The 20,048-nt window shown below is 43.4% G+C and overlaps 2 protein-coding genes across 6 annotated transcripts; both read left to right on the plus strand.

The window, feature by feature from the left end:
* The first annotated feature begins 5,263 nt into the window (after nt 1–5,263).
* Nucleotides 5,264–8,969, plus strand: LOC124057650 (GTPase IMAP family member 8-like). Its single transcript, XM_046386119.1, has 3 exons — nt 5,264–5,544; nt 6,083–6,133; nt 7,678–8,969. The coding sequence occupies exons 1-3, from the start codon at nt 5,529–5,531 to the stop codon at nt 8,967–8,969; spliced, it is 1,359 nt and encodes a 452-aa protein (XP_046242075.1). The 5' UTR covers nt 5,264–5,528.
* Nucleotides 8,970–14,390: 5,421 nt separating this feature from the next.
* On the plus strand, nt 14,391–18,240 carry LOC124057919 (GTPase IMAP family member 5-like). 5 transcript variants are annotated; one of them, XM_046386600.1, is made up of 5 exons: nt 14,391–14,434; nt 15,280–15,321; nt 15,539–15,608; nt 16,147–16,197; nt 16,692–18,240. In XM_046386600.1, exons 3-5 carry the CDS (start codon nt 15,593–15,595, stop codon nt 17,249–17,251), a joined length of 627 nt encoding a protein of 208 aa, XP_046242556.1. In that variant the 5' UTR covers nt 14,391–14,434; nt 15,280–15,321; nt 15,539–15,592; the 3' UTR covers nt 17,252–18,240. The 5 variants fall into 5 exon arrangements, with proteins under 5 accessions (XP_046242556.1, XP_046242558.1, XP_046242560.1 ...); XM_046386602.1 differs by lacking the exon at nt 15,280–15,321 and having other exon boundaries at nt 14,392–14,434; XM_046386604.1 differs by lacking the exon at nt 16,147–16,197 and having other exon boundaries at nt 14,415–14,434.
* Nucleotides 18,241–20,048: the final 1,808 nt, after the last annotated feature.

Consider the following 20,048-nt stretch of genomic DNA (forward strand, 5'->3'; position numbering starts at 1 on the left):
ACATTACACTTTAACTACTGCATATTTTACATGCAAAACAAAATTAGAGTGTTAAGATAAGGTAAAATAATCTTTTATTAGTCCTGCATGTGTGGGTTGTTTGTTTGTGTTGTAAAACATGTTAAATGAAGGTCTTGATGGATAAAAAACATTATTTCTGTGCTGTAGATACATCATAGTGATTATTTAGAAATAATAAAATGACTGGATGAGTGTTTTATCTCCATTACATGTAACACTGCTGCACATTTACTCTAAGACAATGCAAGATATGAACAATATATCAAGATATCAGATATCAACAAATCATTGATTTAAGTCCTGATTAAACTGGAAACATGTTTCTAAACCCCACTGCAGCAAAATTCAGTCTTGCTGCACAGTACAAAGTTGGTTGGTTTCTTTCAGCTGTTGGTTTCCTGTGCTTGGATTCAGGTGTGTACCTGTGATAAATGAGTGTTTTCCTCTTGTCACATCCAGATGACCTTCAATAATCTGGACCAAAGGTCAGTTCAACATGTGGTCTCCTCCTCTCCCCATGTGGTACTGCGGCTCAGTTTGTTTTCTTGGGTTGTTTGTCCTTGTTTTCCTTTTTTCCAGTGATGACAAAGACCTTCCTCAGCTCAGACGCTGAACAGAAAACAACAAACCTGCTCAGTGTAGGAAATAAAATCTGATTCTGTCAGCTGCTGCAAGTTCGCCAATGAGATTCAAACATTCAGAAATAATAAAATGTGAGTTTGGACCTGCTAACAAATGCTGTAACTCTAAAGGTTAATATACAGAAGAATAAATGTGACTCAGTTCAGCTGAGTTTGTGGCAGGAACTCAAAGCTGCTGCTCCTCCACCTTTCAGGTTGTAGCTCATCTACACACACAACACTGATGATCTTTAACCATCTGAACACCAAGCAGTTTTAACTCCTCCTTTGTTTGTACTATTTTTAAAATTGAAACTAGTGAAAATGAGGAAGAAAACGAGACGTGTGTGAAGAGCTTCTGCCTTTGGTTCAGGTGACAGCATCATGTGGAGACGACTGAGTGGCAGCAGGAACTTTCATTAAAATTACATTTGAGTATAACTTTGCGGTGCACGGAGCTCCGACTGTCTGGTTTGGGACATTTTTTGTGTAACAGCTGTATTTTTCCTGTTCATGTTGGTAGGTCATGCTTTGTTTCCTAGAAGTTGCCTACTTTTGAGCACTCTGAACATTTTGAACACATTGAACACTCTTTATCGAGTGGCACGGTTGCTCGTAGCATGGACATTACGATTCCACCTTATTTCAATTACTCCCACAGGGAGGACCTGGTGAAAAAGGCCCAACAACGGCTCTTCTTTCTCAGGAAGTTGAAACGGACTGGACTTTCATCTCAGCTGCTTGTGAACTTTTACAGAGCCACGATCGAAAGCATCCCGTGTCTCAGTGTGACTGTGTGGTATGGCAGTTGCACAGCACGGGACAGGAAGGACTTAGCCCGGGTGGTGAGGACAGCACAGGGGATTGTGGGCTGCAGTCTACCTGATCTGGAGTCCAGACCTGAGTCCAGAAAAAGGCCAGACTCATTGCCACAGATCCCACCCACCTGGGCAACGAACTGTTTGTACCGCTTCCATCAGGAAGGCAGCACAGGAACATTAAAACCAGCACCAACACACTCAGGGACAGCTTCTTCCCCAGAGCTGTTAAAGCAATAACCCCCCTACAGTGAAACACTCACATCCCACCCCCATACAGGACTTCACACATGACCCCCTCCCCCGTCTATCTGCATACACACACACAGCATACACATAGACTGACACTAAGTGCACTTTATTTACCTCACATGTATTTTGTACTTTATATTTTTATATATATATATATTTTTTCTTAAGTGTGCAATTTTAATTTTCTGCTGCTATTTATAGGTGTGCTTTTAAGCCGAGAATCTGCACAAAATTTCGTTATGCTTGCATAATGACAATAAAGACTCTTGAATCTTGAATCTTAGTTTTCTTGGCACATTATTTATCATATGTCGTCAGTTTTGGTGAGTTTGAAAGGTCCAAGAACAGTCCCTGTTTGTTTGGGGAAAGACCCTCAGTTTGTTTTTCTCTGTTGTACGTTCGTTATGCTTGTTTAGTGTGGTTCATGTGTTAAGCTCAGGACATGACGTGTATAAGATTTATGTGGGGCGTCAGTGTGACATTTTGTACTCCTGCTAAACGTAACTGTTAATGTGGGTCATGGGAAGCATATACAGGATGAGTGTGGGTGTAACCAGCCCCCAACAACTTGGACACAACATTGCCTCCAACTTCCAGCTCTTCCACCCATCTTCAGAAGAACAAGAAGCACAAAAACAAAAAGACCACGATTACTATGACAATGACAACGACACCCCAGGATCGATCCGTCGAGTGCGGAATACGGACGTTTGCATCAAAGAATGGAAAAGCGACGTGGTCCCAGACACCCTGCTGCGAGAGACAACGGAACAGATATGCGGCGCCTACCTCCATCTTAGGACCCACGTCGTACAACGACAAGGAACGAGAACAAGCAGAAGCACAAGAAGCACATGAACAAGAAGATTGCAACAATGACTACTACGATGACGACGAGGAGGGCCCGGGACTGATCCTTTGAGCAGCAGGCCCACACGGAATACGGATGTTCGTGTCAAAGAACGGAAAAGTGACGTGGTCTGCGACACCCTGATCTTGGCGGGCGTGTACAGGTCCGGAGGCGAGGCCGTGGCCAGATAGTGGGACGCAGAGAGCGGGAGGGCGATTTTCCGTGCCATGATGCCGCTCAAGCTGTTTTACGGTTACTCCAGAACGCTGAGGTTCGACGACCATGATGATAATATGATGACCATTATTATTGTAACCCCAAACCTCTGATTTCATTTGATCTCTTTTCTTTTCTTTTCTTCTCTCCCACCGCACTGCAAAGATCGCTGTCCTTTCCGGCAGCACATGCCCAGTAAGCCGGCCAAGGACGGCATCAAGTCGTGGGTGGTCCAGCTACGCTTGGAAAATGCAAGAAGACACTGGCAAGAAGACGAGCGGCGGCGGTAAGACGAGTGGAGGAGTAAGAGGAGGAACAGGAGGGTTGGAGAAGAACCAGGGGATGTGCGTGGTGCTCGACCTGGCTGAAGGGCCACAACGTGACGTGCAACAATTTCTTCACGCCGTACGAGCTCCGCAGGGGTGTCATCTTGGTTGGTACAATGTGAAAGAACAAGCCTGAGCTTCCGCCCAAGCTGCTTGTGTGCAAGGGGAGAGAGGTGCGCTCATCAATGTTCGCCTTCACGCCCACCGCCACGCTGGTGTCCTACCTTCCCAAGAAGAACAAGACGTGGTGCTCCTGAGCACGCGGACGTGGATGCCGCCGTCAGTGATCGCTGGGACGGGAACAACTAACAAGGGAGGCGTGGACAACCTCAACAAGGCGATCGGCACGTACAGCTGCCTGGCCCCTGGCCGCCTTCCACGACCTCATTGATGTAAGTCCTGCTACAATGCCTTCTCGTCGCAATGAGAGCTGAACCCTGGCTGGATGGCAGGCAAGAGGAACAGGAGCAGGTTGTTCCTGGAAGCAGCTGGACAAGGCCTGTTTGTGAGCCTCCACACTGAATGATGGGACTGATTATAGTGTTGCACAAACGCTGCATGAAGCACATATTAATGACTCAGAGAAAACTAAACTTTTTATAGCCGTAGTAACAGCAGTACGAAGTTTATCAGAGGCGGTAAAACAGTAAAACTGCTGCAGTTGGTTTTACTGATTGTGAACTTCGGACTCTGGTCAGACCTGCACACTCACAGACTGATGAGGACACAAACGAGTTTCTCGCTCAGTTTTATAACTCTGACTGTTTCTTAACTTTCACTTTGAGCTGAAGCGTCGGTTGTGTCGCAGCACAAAATTGATGAGGTGAGTGAAGTGGACTAAAAGTAGATAAAGAGAAAGAACAAAGTAATGTCAGTGTGTCTGTTGTTGCTGCTCAGTGGAGCTGATGATGGAGCTGCAGGAGGTTCCAGGGTCACTTTAGTAACTAACTGATTTGAACCGTTAAAGTGGTCGTCCTCCTGCCGTCAGTGAGTTCAGATCAGATTCACAGTTTGATTATCACAGTCAGTAAACGGATGATTTGTGTGTGAAGCGACAGCTGCTGCTTTGTTTTCACTCCTGATACACACAGTCAGAGTTAACTGATTCAGAGTTGAACTAATTCTAATCAGCTGTTTGGTTTGTTCATCAGCTTAGAGTTCAGAGTTAAAGTCAGACTTTGGTAACTTACAGGAGAAGCTTGTTTCTGCCTCATTATGTTGTCACTGGTCTGATCAAATCTGTGTGGAATTAGGAGGTTGTTTTCGTGTCTTCTGACTCACACAGACGTCGCTGAGCCTGAAGAAGAAGGCGTACTGACCCGTGCATTAACAGGAAGTAGAGCCAGCTGCCTTCTCTCAACATGTAACCCAGCATAACATACAAGTAAAATGTTGTTAAATGTGTCTGTAACTGGGGCTGGGTGTTGGTACTCAGTAACTTAAAGGTATCCACCAAAATAACCATGTAGTACTAAAACTTCTCCAGTGAAGTGATGACTGCGTTGGATCCTTTTTAAACCAGTCTGTGGTTTGGTGAAGTTCAGGTCCTTGTATTTGTTTGACAGCACAGCTGGACTACATGTGTGTGATAAAGAAATCACAAAGAAAAATAAAGAACAAAGTGGGAATAAAACAAAGCAGCTCATTAAGAGTGGAGAGGAAAAAAGGTATGAAATGAAGTACTCGACTGGTTTCAGGAGCACTTTAAGGGTACTGCTATTAGTAAAGGTATTGTCATTTTTACAAAAGATGACCATAAAATTCAGAGAGAGGGAGAGGGAGAGAAAGAGAGAGAAGGAGGGAGGGAGGGAGATGACAGTATTATCTATAATGTTTTTGACAGTAGAAAGACAGCTCATTCCTCAGTGCAGGACCAACAGACTCATGAACTCCTTTGTCCTTCATGGTCCATCAGGCTTTACAGCTCCTCACTTTGGGGGAGGACGAGGAAATATGATACAGAGGACAGAAGAGATACACAGTTGTCTATATTTATATTTATTTTATATACATGTATGTATGGTGCAGCTGGACGGTATATATGTATGTATGTATATGTACCTGTTTACAAATAGTTGTTTGTTGTTTGCAAACTGCCTGTGTGCTGCTTCCTTACTTTATAAGCTGCTGAAATCCCAAAGGGATCAATAAAGTGAAGTCTGCAAGTCTTAAAACAGACGAGGTGTGAGAGTGTGTGTTTTCTAATCTTTTAAAGTGTGCAGGTTGTCACAGGACTTTTGAACAGCATAACATCAGTGGAACATTTACTGCGTTTCTGACTAAGCACCACCTTCACCAGTCAGCATATTAAAACAAAGGTTTGTCTCCTGCCTCGTCACTTTTTAAAGTTTGAATGTGCTTTGCGTTTCAGTGTGCGGCTCCTCTGGCTGAATCGTCTCTTGTGGGCTAACAGCAGAGTGTCAGTATGGCTGAAGCACCTGGTGAGTCCATTCACTTTCATAGCATGTAAACAGCTGCAGGTATAGAAAACACTTTGCCTCCAGGTCAGCATTGTTTTCCTGCACAGCTTCAGTGCACACCTGAATCCACAGCAGTTTATCAGTTTGGAACGGGACACAAAGCCCTGCTGTGTGTGTGTGCTGACGGTCAGTGTGTGTCAGTCACAGGGCCGACACACAAAGACAGACAGACACACACACACTCACACCTCGGGGCAAAGCAGAGCAGCCAGTTAACCTGATGTGCATGTTTTTGGGATTGTGGGAGGAAACTGGGGAACCTGGAGTGCCTGGTTACCTTGGGGAAAACTCACACAGGCACAGGGAGAACATGCAGACTCCACACAGAAGGACCCAGACTGGGATTCGAACCTGAAACCCTCTGGCTGTGAGGCCACAGTGCTGACCACTGCACCACCGTGCTGCCCCACATTATTAATTATTACTGTCCTCAGCAGGCCTGTTATAAAATACATGTGAATTAGTTCATTAATAAATGTATGTTTTTCTGTGTCATCAGATGTGCAGCCTGTGAAGCGCAGCAGCAGCTTTGAATTCCTACCACCAACCTGTAAGTCAAACCCCAAACTGAAGTACAACAGGACTGCAAAGTACAAAACCTAAATTAAACTTTAACATTCATGTGCCTCGGGGTCTGGACTCACTACAGATTTGTGTATCTGTACCACAAGCCTGTGGTTCTGGTAAATATCTATGCTCCAAATTGGGATGATGATAAGTTTATTGGCAAAATTATGTCATTAATTCCGGATCTGAATTCACAACAATTGTTTTCTGGGGAAGACTTACTGTGACTAAACTGTGTGATGAATCCAGCACTTGAAAGCTTCAAGTCTAAACCTACGAATCCTTCCAACAAAGCCAAGCTATTATTGCTTTTTATGGACCAGATAGGAAGCGTTGACCGGCGTCTTTCATTTCCACAGAGTAACTCCTCCTCCTTTTTTCTAATGTACATCACTCATATAATAGAATAGACTATTTTTACATTGGCCAAAAAAGGAAAAGTGAATTGTATCAAAATGAATGTGGTTTTTACCGGTTTTAATGTATCCCACTTGATCTTCCTAAATCTATTGATAAGGCTTTCATTTCATTTATATGGGACGGGAACACGTTTAGAACTATTACACAGACCTAAAAACCAAGGTGGCTTAGCTCTTCCAAATTCTTGTCATGATTATTGGGCCTCAAATGTTCAAAAAATTATGTATTGGCTCCATACTCCTGACGCAGGCTGGTGCCACTTTGAAGCTGCAGCTTGCATCTCCACCTCTCTGAGAGCCCTGATCGCCTCCAGCCTCCCCCTCTCTTCCTTACAATACACTAACAATCCTGTAGTCATAAACACCCTCAAAATATGAGTTCAGCTTAGACGGAACTTTGGGTTTAAAAATGTTCTCCATCTAAGGCCCTCACACAATAATCACCCCCCCCCCCCCCCCAGCGAGGTTCGACTCTCAATTTAATCTCTGGCAGAGACGAGGCATCCATAATTTTAAGGATATGTACATAAATCATCTTTTAAACATAAACATAAACTTTTGCAAGCTTTGATGATTTATTGCACAAATTTGGCTCTGGGTTTCTGTAAAGCACCTAGAGACAATTTTGATTGTGCTATATAAATAAAATTGAATTGAAATGAACTGAATCATGATCCCAACTTTCCATACCTAACATCACCTTCTGGTTAAGAAGAGCTAAAATCCCCATTCAATTCTAAAAGACTTATCTCAAGAATTAGTGATTGTATAAATCACTAATTTGTATAAGAATACAACACTGGCAAAGATCAGGAAGATCACTAAGTTCATGGAGTGTTTGTGGCAGCAGGACAGCGTCTGTCTGGACAACAGCGGAGTCTTTAGCACAGACAAGATGACTTTCTGTCTGATAAAACTTGCAGATTTTGATCTTTTTATGGGATCTGATGGCAGTAAGAACCAACAACATGAAACCCATCATGACAAGGTCTTTTCACATCCTGTTGAGAATATTTAAGATGCAGATGCTGTGTGTGTCTCCAGTATTGTGAGGGAATGAAAGCAGGCTGACCTTTCATACTTGTTTTCATTTCTGTTGTCTTTTCAGTCTCTGAGCTGCGGGTTGTTCTGCTGGGGAACAGCTGGTCTCAGAGGAGCTCAGTGGGGAACTTCATACTGAGAAGGACCGTGTTCAACACTGAGGAAGAACCAGACTGCTGTCTGACCATCAGAGGACAGCTGAAAGAGAAAGGAATCGTCCTCATCAACACCCCAGATCTGCTGCATCCCAACATCTCTGAGAACAAACTGACAGAACATGTGAACAAGTGTGTGAGTCTCTCTGATCCTGGACCTCATGTGTTCCTGCTGGTTCTCCAGCCTGAGGACTTCACTGAGGAACACAAACTGAAGCTCTGCAGAGTCCTTCAGCTCTTCAGTGGTCGATCATTTGATCATTCACTGGTTCTGATGTCAACACCCAGAGATGAGAGTCCAGGTTTCATGGAAGAATATCATCTGCATCCACCCTTCAAAGACCTGATCAGAAGATGTCAGTACAGGTTCTTGTGGCAGAAGATTATTGAACTTCCAGAGCTGTTAACACGCTTTGATCAAATCGTAAAGGAGAACGATGGTGAACATGTCAGCTGTGATGTGTTTGATGATGAGGATGAAGGTTTACTCATGTCTCCACAGTCTGTGTCTGACCCAGTCAAACCAGCTTTAAACCTGGTTCTGTGTGGGAAGAGAGGAGCAGGGAAGACTTCAGCAGCCAAAGCCGTTTTCCTTCAGACAGACTCTGATTCAGTCTCCACCTCATCACGGTGTGTTAGACATCAGGGAGAGGTGTGTGGACGTCAGCTTTCCCTGGTGGAGCTGCCGGCCTTGTATGGAAAACCTCAGGAGGAAGTGATGGAGGAATCGTTCAGGTGCATGTCCCTCTGTGATCCTGAGGGCGTCCATGCCTTCATCCTGGTCCTACCTGTGGGTCCCCTCACTGAAGAAGACAGAGGAGAGTTCAAGACCATCCAGAACACATTCGGCTCTGGAGTGGATGACTTCACCCTGATTCTGTTCACTGTGGACTCAGATCCTACAGCTCCAGCTGTTGTTAACTTTGTAAAGGAAGACAAGGACATCCAGGAGCTCCGTCAGAGCTGTGGAGGAAGACATGTTGTTCTGAACATCCAGGACAAGCAGCAGATCCCAGAGCTGCTGGATGAAGTGGGAAGAATGAGAGCTGAAGGATCCAAATGCTTCACAAAGGACATGTTCACCAGGACTCAGATGGAGAAGGTTGTAGTGCAGATGAACACTAATGTAAGACTTGTAGCTGAACTGCAGAATGAACAAAATAAGAGACTGGAGTTAATGAATGTGAGAACAGAGAGAGTCTGAGGGTGGTGCAGACTGGGAGGCTTCACAAGCACTTCAGCATGGTGTCTCCAAACACCACAGTAGATGTATACGTGTGTGTGTGTGCCGCTGTGGCTGCTTTGGCTCGTTGCTGTAATCCGTCAGTGTGGCCACCATTTTGGAAATGTGGCCTGTAAACAAACACAGGTAAACAGAAGAGCTGTGGCTTTTATGTTTAAAAATCACTGTAATGTTTACATCCCATCTGCTTTAAACGAGTCATTTTTACTACAAATTGATGTACAAAGAGTACAAAACCTTCTGTCATGATAGTATAATAGTATAGAGTGGTAGAATGTAAAAATGATAATAATAAATGATAGCTATTATCAGACCATAGGATTTAATTCTGATTTATTAAAATATTCAATCAGACCCTCATGTCAGTCTTCAGTTGTTTTAATCACGACAAAATCCTGTAAGGCTGATGTGTGTTTTCATTCCCTCCTGACTCTGACACGCCTCCTGTAGGATCACAGGCTCCAGAGTTCAGGTGATGGGGCAGTTGTGGATCAGCGGTTAGGGTGTCGGACCCGTAACCGGTGGGTCGCTGGTTCGATTCCCCGTCCCGGTGTCCATGGCTGAGGTACCCTTGAGCAAGGTACCTAACTCCCACTGCTCCCCGGGCGCTGCACGCGGTCGCCCACTGCCCCGGGTTTGCTGTGTGTGCACGTCACTTGGGTGGGTTAAATGCAGAGCACAAATTTCGTTGGAGTGAGTTCCCTCCAATGACAAAATATGTCACTTTCTTTCTTTCATGTGTGGTTGACTTCAGAGATCCACTGTGATCCACTACAGCTCTGTTTTGTCCAGCAGATGGCGCTCTCATGTGAACTGCTGACCTGAAGTCAGTGTCACATCTGTTTGTACTGAACTGTGTTCATCATTTATTGTACACATTGTATCACATTTTCTGATGATGCTTATGAAAAAATGTGAAACATGAACACTGAGGAGCTTCAAGGAGGTTTATGGTCAGTTAAATACTGCATGATGGGGTCTAATACAGTCGCCACTGTGTAGATTTACTCCAGGATTCAATTCAATTTTATTTAAAGTGCCAATTCATAAGAGTTATCTCAAGACACTTTACAGTTCAATTCAATTCAATTCAGTTTATTTATATAGCGCCAATTCACAACAAAAGTTATCTCATGACACTTTCCAATTTGAGCAGGTCCAGACCAAACTCTTTAATTAAATTGTAATACAGAGAGCCCAACATTCCCCCTTGAGCAAGCACTTTGCGACAGTGGCGAGGAAAAACTGCCTTTTAGAAGGCAGAAACCTCGGAGCAGACCCTGACTCAAGATGGGTGGCCATCTGCCTTGACCGGTTGGGGTGAGAGAGAGAGAGAGAGGGAGAGAGAGAGAGAACAAGGGAGAGAGGCAGAGGGGGTGGGGTGTGAGAGAAGGAGCACACAAGCAGAGATGCATAGCAGCAGTAATAATACCAGAAGTATCGGAAATGTAGATAATGATAATGACAATGAATCACCATAATACCTTCTATATACAGAAGGTATTATGGTGATTTTGATAACAATAGTAGTAACAATAGTTTTAGTAGCTGTACTGAGTCTTAACAGATTTAAATCAGATTATGACTAAACAGTAGTAATTGCAGTAGGTTTTGAGCAGGACGACAGCAGGACCGCAGCAGGAGGTCCAGTCACGATCGATAGGAATCTGCGGGACAAGAAAGCACAGGGACTCCAGGGAAGAAGTTGAGTTAGTAATATGCATTAATGGGACATGAATGTGTGCAGAAGGAGAGGGAGAGGAAGAAAGAGCTCAGTGCGTCATGGGAGGGCCCCCGGCAGTCTAAGCCTATAGCAGCATAACTAGGGGCCGGCCTAGGCCAGCCCTAACTATAAGCTTTATCAAAGAGGAAAGTTTTTAGTCTACTCTTAAATATAGAGCCTCCCGGACCGAAACCGGAAGATGGTTCCATAGTAGAGGAGCTTGATAACTAAAGGCTCTGGTTCCCAATCTACTTTTGAGGACTCTAGGAACCACAAGTAGCCCTGCATTTTGGGAATGCAAAGTTCTGGTGGGATAATAGGGTACTATTAACTCTTTAAGATAGGATGGTGCCTGACCGTTCAGGGCTTTATAAGTGAGGAGGAGAATTTTAAAATCTATCCTGAATTTTACAGGTAGCCAATGTAGAGAAGCCAGAACAGGAGAAATATGATCTCTCATGCTGGTTCTTGTCAGTAGTCGTGCTGCAGCGTTCTGGATTAGCTGGAGAGTCTTTATGGATTTATTGGGGCAGCCTGATAGAAGGGAGTTACAGTAATCCAATCTTTCTGAATCAGGATGTGCCTAATCTTTGCGATATTGCGGAGGTGAAAGAATGCAGTCTTTGAAATATTTGCTATGTGCGAGTTAAAGGACATGTCCTGATCAAAGATAACTCCTAAATTCCTTACAGTGGAGCTTGAGGCCACGGCTAAGCCATCTGGCAATGCAATATCACTGCACAATTTGTTTCTAAGATGCTCGGGGCCCAAAACAATAACTTCAGTTTTGTCTGAATTTAGAAGTAGGAAATTGCTGGTCATCCAGGTTTTTATGTCTTTAAGACATGCCTGAAGTTTGACTAGCTGATTTGTTTCATCTGGTTTCATTGATAAGTACAGTTGTGTGTCATCTGCATAGCAATGAAAATGTATGGAGTGTTTCCTAATAATATCACCAATGGGGAGCATATACAGGCTGAATAATATTGGCCCAAGGACAGAACCTTGGGGAACTCCATGACTAACTTTTGTGAGTGTGGACGATGTATCATTAACATGAACAAATTGAAATCGATCTGATAAATAAGACTGAAACCAGTTTAATGCAGTTCCTTTGATGCCAATTAGGTGTTCCAATCTGTGCAGTAATATAGAGTGGTCAATGGTGTCAAATGCAGCACTAAGGTCTAACAGTACAAGGACAGAGATAAATCCCTTGTCTGATGCCAGGAGGAGGTCATTTGTGACTCTGACCAATGCTGTTTCTGTGCTGTGATGAGCTCTAAAGCCAGATTGAACTGATTGGCGACTGTTCTTTCAAGGATCTTGGAAAGAAATGGAAGGTTAGATATTGGTCTATAGTTGCTTAAAACCTCTGGATCAAGTGTGTGTTTTTTAAGGAGAGGTTTGACTACAGCTACTTTAAAGGACTGGGGTACATAGCCTGTTATCAGGGACAGATTGATCATGTCTAATAGACAGGTGCTAAGTAAGGGTAAAGCTTCTTTGAGTAGGTTGGTAGGGATGGGGTCTAAGAGGCATGTTGTTGGCTTGGATGAATATACGAGTGAGTATAGCTGATGGGGATCAATAGGTGAAAAGCAGTCAAGATGATTATCTGTTTCTACTGTTGGTTCTAAGACACTAATGTTTGATGTTACATCAAGATCAGCTGAGGTCAGTAGGTGCTGAATTTTGTCTCTAATGTTTAAGATCTTGTCGTTAAAAAAGGTTATAAAGTCATTGCTGCTAAGGGTCACAGGGATACAAGACTCAATAGCACTGTGGCTCTCTGTCAGCCTGGCTACAGTGCTGAAGAGAAACCTGGGATTATGCTTGTTATCCTCAATTAATTTGGAGTAATAGGCTGCTCTGGCAGTCCGTAGGGCCTTCATATATAATCTAAGACTGTCTTGCCAGATTGAGCGAGATTCAGTAAGTTTGGAGGAACGCCATTTCCTCTCAAGTTTTTGCACATTTTGCTTTAATTTGCGAACCTCAGTATTATACCAGGGTGCAAGTTTCTTTGTCTTTATGAGTTTCTTTTTTAGCGGAGCAACAGAGTCTAAAGTTGTCCTTAGTAAACTTGCAGCACTGTTCACGAAATGGTCGATTTGAGAGGGATTATTGTATTGTTCACTCGTATGGGGACATGATACTGAAGTTAATGACAATAGAACTGTTTCTTTAAATTTAGCCACAGCACTATCAGACAGGTATCTCATGTAGGAGTTTTTTCTTGGTGGTATGAAGTCGAATAGTATAAACTCAAAAGTTATTAAACAATGGTCAGACAGACGATTGAATCTAAGAGAGAGATAAATGCTGCGCGAAGGCTATCATTACTATCGTCCACATGGATGTTGAAATCACCCATAATAATAACTTAGTTTTAAGGACCAGACTCGATAGGAACTCTGGAAATTTTCAGTAAAAATTCAGCGTATGGGCCAGGAGCGCGGTACACTACAACAATAAAAATTGGTTGTATTGTTTTCCAGGTGGGGTGTGAGAGAGTAAGAATAAGGCTTTCAAATGAATGGTAGTTGACTTTGGGCTTTGGACTAAATGATAGATTTGGGTCAAAAATGGCGGCAACTCCACCTCCTCGGCCGGTGTCTCGAGGAATCTGAGTATTAATATGACTTTGGGGAGTGGATTCATTTAAACTGGCATATTCTTCTGGGTGAAGCCAGGTTTCGGTTAAGCAAAATAAATCTATATTATTGTCCAATATTTGGCTTTTTGGTTTCCCCGGCAACGCCACACAAGGAGTCAGTGCGATGTAGTGATTTTCAAAGTAAAATCTCTCTATTTACAAAACAACCGTTAACTCAATAACGGGCGTAACATATAATTACATTTTTTACATACATACATACATTACACACACAAAACAAGAAACAACAAATGCAAAACAAAAGAAATGGGTTTGCTATAAAACATATTCTGCAAACTGTAACCACAACATTGTTGCCACTTTCAAGTGAAGCTATCTTCTTTATGTTGGTCACTTGTAACCTTTGTTACTGTTTCTCGTTCTCCTTGTTGTTACCGCCTTGTCTGTTTACCCTTTTACATAATTAATTCAGTCTGCGTGCACTTTCCATTTAAAACAAAGTTCCGGCTCTGCAGGAACAAAAGCATGAATGCATGTAATTGCTAAAATTTATGTTGAGATCCTTTACACAAAGAAAAATAAAGAACAAAGTGGGAATACAATGAAGCAGCTCATTAAGTGTAGAGAGGAAAAAAGTTATGAAATGAAGTACTCCACTGGTTTCAGGAGAACTTTAAGGGTTCTGCTATTAGTAAAGGAATTGTAATTTTTAATAAGATGAAAAGCCACACAGCACAAGAAAATTCAATTCAGTTTAATTATAAAGCACCAAATCACCACATCAGTTGTCTCATGACACCTTAGCAGGTCCAGACCAAACTCTGTCATTTGATTTTTAGAGAAACCCAACAAAACCAGAAACCTCAGAGCAGAACCTGACTCAATGTGGGCGGCAGAGAGAGAGAGAAAGAGAGAGAGAGGGAGAGGGAGAGAGAGAAAGAGAGAGAGAAAGAGAGAGAGAGGGAGAGGGAGAGAGAGAAAGAGAGAGAGAAAGGGAGAGAGGGGGGGGGGGTTCTCCCCACGTGACTGTTTTTGTTACTTTCACTTTCACCGTCGGTTGTGTCGCAGCACGAAATTGATGAGGTGAGTGAAGTGGACTAACAGTAGATAAAGAGAAAGAACAAAGTAATGTCAGAGTGTGTCTGTTGTTGCTGCTCAGTGGAGCTGATGATGGAGCTGCAGGAGGTTCCAGGGTCACTTTAGTAACTAACTGATTTGAACCGTTAAAGTGGTCGTCCTCCTGCCGTCAGTGAGTTCAGATCAGATTCACAGTTTGATTATCACAGTCAGTAAACGGATGATTTGTGTGTGAAGCGACAGCTGCTGCTTTGTTTTCACTGTTTAATCTCCTAAATGTCTCTGAAATGAGGAGGTTTACTGAGACGACTGAGACAAACGTTTGTGTCAGCATTCAGACGGAAGTGAACGATGGAGACGCCATTTGAGACGTGAGAGGAGGAGTCAGTGCAGCTGGACAGACATGTTTGACAGTGTGGACGGCAGGGGGACAGGACATGTTTGACAGTGTGGACAACAGTGTGGACAGCAGGGGGACGGACATGTTTTATCTGTCAAGACTTTAGTTACCACACACACAAGCCACAATCTAAACGTTTCCAGACTGTTTTAATAACGCTTGTTACTCAGCAGCTCACAGCTTTTAGGCAGGATGTGAACATTAATGGCGTCCTGGCTGAGTTGTAACGTTAGTTAGTACAGTTAGTTGGAGATTTGTTGATGTTTCTGAGTGAGCAGGAGTTTATTTTAAAATAGCCTGCCTATAATCTAAGCCTGTTTTCATTTCTGTGTCTGTGCTTCAAGTCAGTCGTATTATTGATGATGAGGGTTTTCACTCCTGATACACACAGTCAGAGTTAACTGATTCAGAGTTGAACTAATTCTAATCATCTGTTTGGTTTGTTCATCAGCTTTTAAGTGGAGTCACTGCTGTGCCTGCACTGTCAGCCTCAGTAAGTTTATTTCATTAAAACAGACGAGGTGTGAGAGTGTGTGTTTTCTAATCTTTTAAAGTGTGCAGGTTGTCACAGGACTTTTGAACAGCATAACATCAGTGGAACATTTACTGCGTTTCTGACTAAGCACCACCTTCACCAGTCAGCATATTAAAACAAAGGTTTGTCTCCTGCCTCGTCACTTTTTAAAGTTTGAATGTGCTTTGCGTTTCAGTGTGCGGCTCCTCTGGCTGAATCGTCTCTTGTGGGCTAACAGCAGAGTGTCAGTATGGCTGAAGCACCTGGTGAGTCCATTCACTTTCATAGCATGTAAACAGCTGCAGGTATAGAAAACACTTTGCCTCCAGGTCAGCATTGTTTTCCTGCACAGCTTCAGTGCACACCTGAATCCACAGCAGTTTATCAGTTTGGAACGGGACACAAAGCCCTGCTGTGTGTGTGTGCTGACGGTCAGTGTGTGTCAGTCACAGGGCCGACACACAAAGACAGACAGACACACACACACTCACACCTCGGGGCAAAGCAGAGCAGCCAGTTAACCTGATGTGCATGTTTTTGGGATTGTGGGAGGAAACTGGGGAACCTGGAGTGCCTGGTTACCTTGGGGAAAACTCACACAGGCACAGGGAGAACATGCAGACTCCACACAGAAGGACCCAGACTGGGATTCGAACCTGAATCCCTCTGGCTGTGAGGCCACAGTGCTGACCACTGCACCACCGTGCTGCCCCACATTATTAATTATTACTGTCCTCAGCAGGCCTGTTATAAAATACATGTGAATTAGTTCATTAATAAATGTATGTTTTTCTGTGTCATCAGATGTGCAGCCTGTGAAGCGCAGCAGCAGCTTTGAATTCCTACCACCAACCTGTAAGTCAAACCCCAAACTGAAGTACAACAGGACTACAAAGTACAAAACCTAAATTAAACTTTAACATTCATGTGCCTCACGAGCTGCAGTGCTGATGGATCACCAGATCTTATTCCATTATTGTTTTTCAGCTTCAGACATAAACCTTTACGAACTCCTTCTGAATATTTAGTTTGGTTTAAAAAAGCTTCATGGAGAGTTTGTGGCAGCAGGACAGCGTCTGTCTGGACAACAGTGGAGTCTTTAGCACAGACAAGATGACTTTCTGTCTGATAAAACTTTGGATCATTTTGGATCGATTCATGCAGATTTTGATCTTTTTATGGAATCTGATGGCAGTAAGAACCAACAAGATGAAACCCATCATGACAAGGTCTTTTCACATCCTGTTGAGAATATTTAAGATGCAGATGCTGTGTGTGTCTCCAGTATTGTGAGGGAATGAAAGCAGGCTTACCTTTCATACTTGTTTTCATTTCTGTTGTCTTTTCAGTCTCTGAGCTGCGGGTTGTTCTGCTGGGGAACAGCTGGTCTCAGAGGAGCTCAGTGATTAACTTCATACTGGGAGGGACTGTGGTCAACACTGAGGGAGAACTGGACTGCTGTCTGGCAGTGACAGGACACTTAGAGGATAAAAAAATTGTTCTCATCAACACCCCAGATCTGCTGCATCCCAACATCTCTGAGAACAAACTGACAGAACATGTGAAAAATTGTGTGAGACTCTGTGATCCTGGACCTCATGTGTTCCTGCTGGTTCTCCAGCCTGAGGACTTCACTGAGGAACACAAACTGAAGCTCTGCAGAGTCCTTCAGCGCTTCAGTGATCGATCATTTGATCATTCACTGGTTCTGATGTCAACACCCAGAGAGGAGAGTCCAGGTTTCATGGAAGAATATCATCAGCGTCCACCCCTCAAAGACCTGATCAGAAGATGTCAGTACAGGTTCTTGTGGCAGAAGATTATTGAACTTCCAGAGCTGTTAACACGCTTGGATCAAATTGTGAAAGAGAACAACGGAGAACATCTGAGCCCTCGTGGATCAATATAGGTCTTGATGGATTTATCATGCAATCTGTTCTTAATGGTTCAAAATCCTTCAGATGTCTCTGCAGTTTGTCAAATGTTGATCTGAGGTGAACACACACCTTCTGTCCTTGTGTTCTGGTCAGATTGTCCAACATGGTGATTATTACATACTTTACTTCATACATGGTTTGTGTTTGATTTAAACATTTAACAGGATCTTCAGCTTTGTCTTTAACCATCAGAGCTGCAGAAAACAACAAACACAGATCTCCTCCTGTTCTGTTGTTTCTTCTTTAGCTCAGTTAGCTTGTAGATGATGTCAGCGTCCTGCAGTCACTGCAGTGATGGAAGAAGTACTCATATGTGTAAAAATACTCTGTACTACTCCACCATATGTCAGATTATAAAAAGCCATTACTGATATGTTAACAAGATTTTAATGTCACAGCATCTTTTTCAGATGTTTCATGTAATTGAAAGGGTTCAAATATGCATAATTATTGTTGTTGAATAATTAGATTTATTCTTTTTGTTATTATTATTATTATTCACTTTTATTCCATGTTCATTTGATCTTAATCTTTAATCACTTTTGCAATCACTTACTCATTAGTCATTTATTTTTTTCATTTCATTATGAATTAGTCATTTACTGTAATGGTTATGATTCATTATTTTCATTCTATGGTTGTGGCTACTTTTATTTCATCCACATATTCATTTAGTTTTTGTCTTTGTAGTGGGTCTGAAATAGCCACATACAGTTTATTAGGATAACAGTCATCCCCTCTTTTTCATTTTAATTTTTGAACCTTAAATTACATTTTTTTTAAACTGCTAAAACACTAATTTCTGTTGTGTGAATCAATTGCTCAGTTGTCTTCCTTTTGCAAATCTCTAAACACATTCTCATGCAATAAAACACAGTTATCAATGTGATGCATAACGGTAACAACAAGTGGCAAAATATGAACACAAATAAAACGTGTGTCATTCATTGAACACAGCAATTCAAAATTGATCACACTTATTTCTCACCATGTCATGACAACATGACAGCCAATATAAACCAGTTTGGAGTGCAAGCAGGTTGGTCCTGCAAGCTCATGACAGCAATGGATCAGAGAAACAGAGGACGAGTGCATGTAAGAGGAGGTAGAGGTGGAGGACAAGGAGGAGGAAGAGGAGGGAGAAGAAGAGGAGGGAGAGAAAGAGGAAGAGAGGGTTACAGTCATAGACTGTGTACTGGTGCATGGCATGACCATGAGGGAGAGAGGCGAAAGCGTCCAAAGAGGCCATTGTAGCTGACATTGTCCGTCAATACTGTGCCATTACACTACGGGAAATACAGCAACAAATTATTGAGAACCATACAGACTTCGAGGGAATCAATTGTGTGGGCCTTTCCAACACTATGTGCACATTGCACAAAAACTTGAGAGGAAATGGCGTTCCTCCAAACTTAATGAACCTCACTCAGTCTGGCAAGACAGTCTTAGATTATATATGAAGGCCCTACGGACTGCCAGAGCAGCCTGTTACTCCAAATTAATTGAGGATAACAAGCATAATCCCAGGTTTCTCTTCAGCTCTGTAGCCAGGCTGACAGAGAGCCATAGTGCTATCGAGCCTTGTATCCCTGTGACCCTCAGCAGCAATGACTTTATAACCTTTTCTAACGACAAGATTTTAAACATTAGAGACAAAATTCAACACCTGCTGACCTCAGCTGGTACTCGACATCCAAAACACTGGTGTCTTAGAAACAGCAGTAGAACCAGATAATTATCTTGACTGCTTTTCTCCTATTGACCCTCATCAGTTATATTCACTTATATATTCATCCAAGCCAACCACATGCCTCTTAGACCCCATCCCTATTAAGCTACTCAAAGCAGTTTTACCCTTAGTTAGCACCTGTCTCTGCTTAAAGATGGCGCTGGTGAGGTCGGCCGCTGTACCTGTTCCCGAGATTTGTCTGTATTTAGTCGTTTTTAGTGTAATTTTTAACTTGTTAAGCCATCCCGTTGTAGGTTGTAACACATACGACAGACAGACACTAATTAACCTTGGAGCACAGTGCTCAAGCTGTGCTCCTATCAACTTAATCCCGGACCCAACCTGACCCCCATCCTGCGGGCAGCCTACAACAACTACAACAACAACAACAGCAACAATGCACACACAGGCCGCAGGTCACGGAGAAGGCCCCGAGGGAAACGAGCCGGCGTTAGGAACAGACTGAGATCATTCACCTCTGCCCAGCATCCTACTCGCCAATGTCCAGTCACTGGAAAACAAGCTCGATGAACTCAGGGCCAGAATGAAGTTCCAGAGGGATATACGAGACTGTAATGTCATCTGCCTCACTGAGACATGGCTGACCCCCCTGACTCCGGACCACGCTGTTCAACCAGCGGAGTTCTTCTCAGTTCACTGCAAGGACAGGACGGGCGAGTCTGGTAAATCAAGGGGAGGTGGTGTGTGTCTGATGGTGAACAACAACTGGTGTGACAACAGGAATGTTGTGTCTCTCAGACACTCATGTCGGAGCTCCTGACCATCCAGTGCCGTCCTTTCTACCTGCCCCGCGAGTTTACTTCGGTCATCATCAGCGCTGTTTACATCCCACCTCAGGTGAACACGGACACTGCTCTCACCGAGCTACATGAGGCTATATCCACCTATCAAGCTAACCAGCCTGCTGCAGCCCTCATCGTGGCCGAGGACTTTAACCGTGCTAACCTGAGGAAGGTGATACCGGAGTTTAAACAACACATCGACTGCCCCACCAGAGGAGAGAGGACTCTGGACCACTG

This window comes from Scatophagus argus, chromosome 4, assembly GCF_020382885.2.
Source record: "Scatophagus argus isolate fScaArg1 chromosome 4, fScaArg1.pri, whole genome shotgun sequence".
Classification (NCBI taxonomy): Eukaryota; Metazoa; Chordata; class Actinopteri; family Scatophagidae; genus Scatophagus; species Scatophagus argus.

What these genes read in the sequence shown, in the direction of transcription:
- LOC124057650 (XM_046386119.1), top strand. An exon ending in TGAATTCCTACCACCAACCT is followed by an intron (nt 6,134 to 7,677) that starts GTAAGTCAAACC and finishes TTGTCTTTTCAG; the next exon opens with TCTCTGAGCTGCGGGTTGTT.
- LOC124057919 (XM_046386600.1), top strand. An exon ending in TGAATTCCTACCACCAACCT is followed by an intron (nt 16,198 to 16,691) that starts GTAAGTCAAACC and finishes TTGTCTTTTCAG; the next exon opens with TCTCTGAGCTGCGGGTTGTT.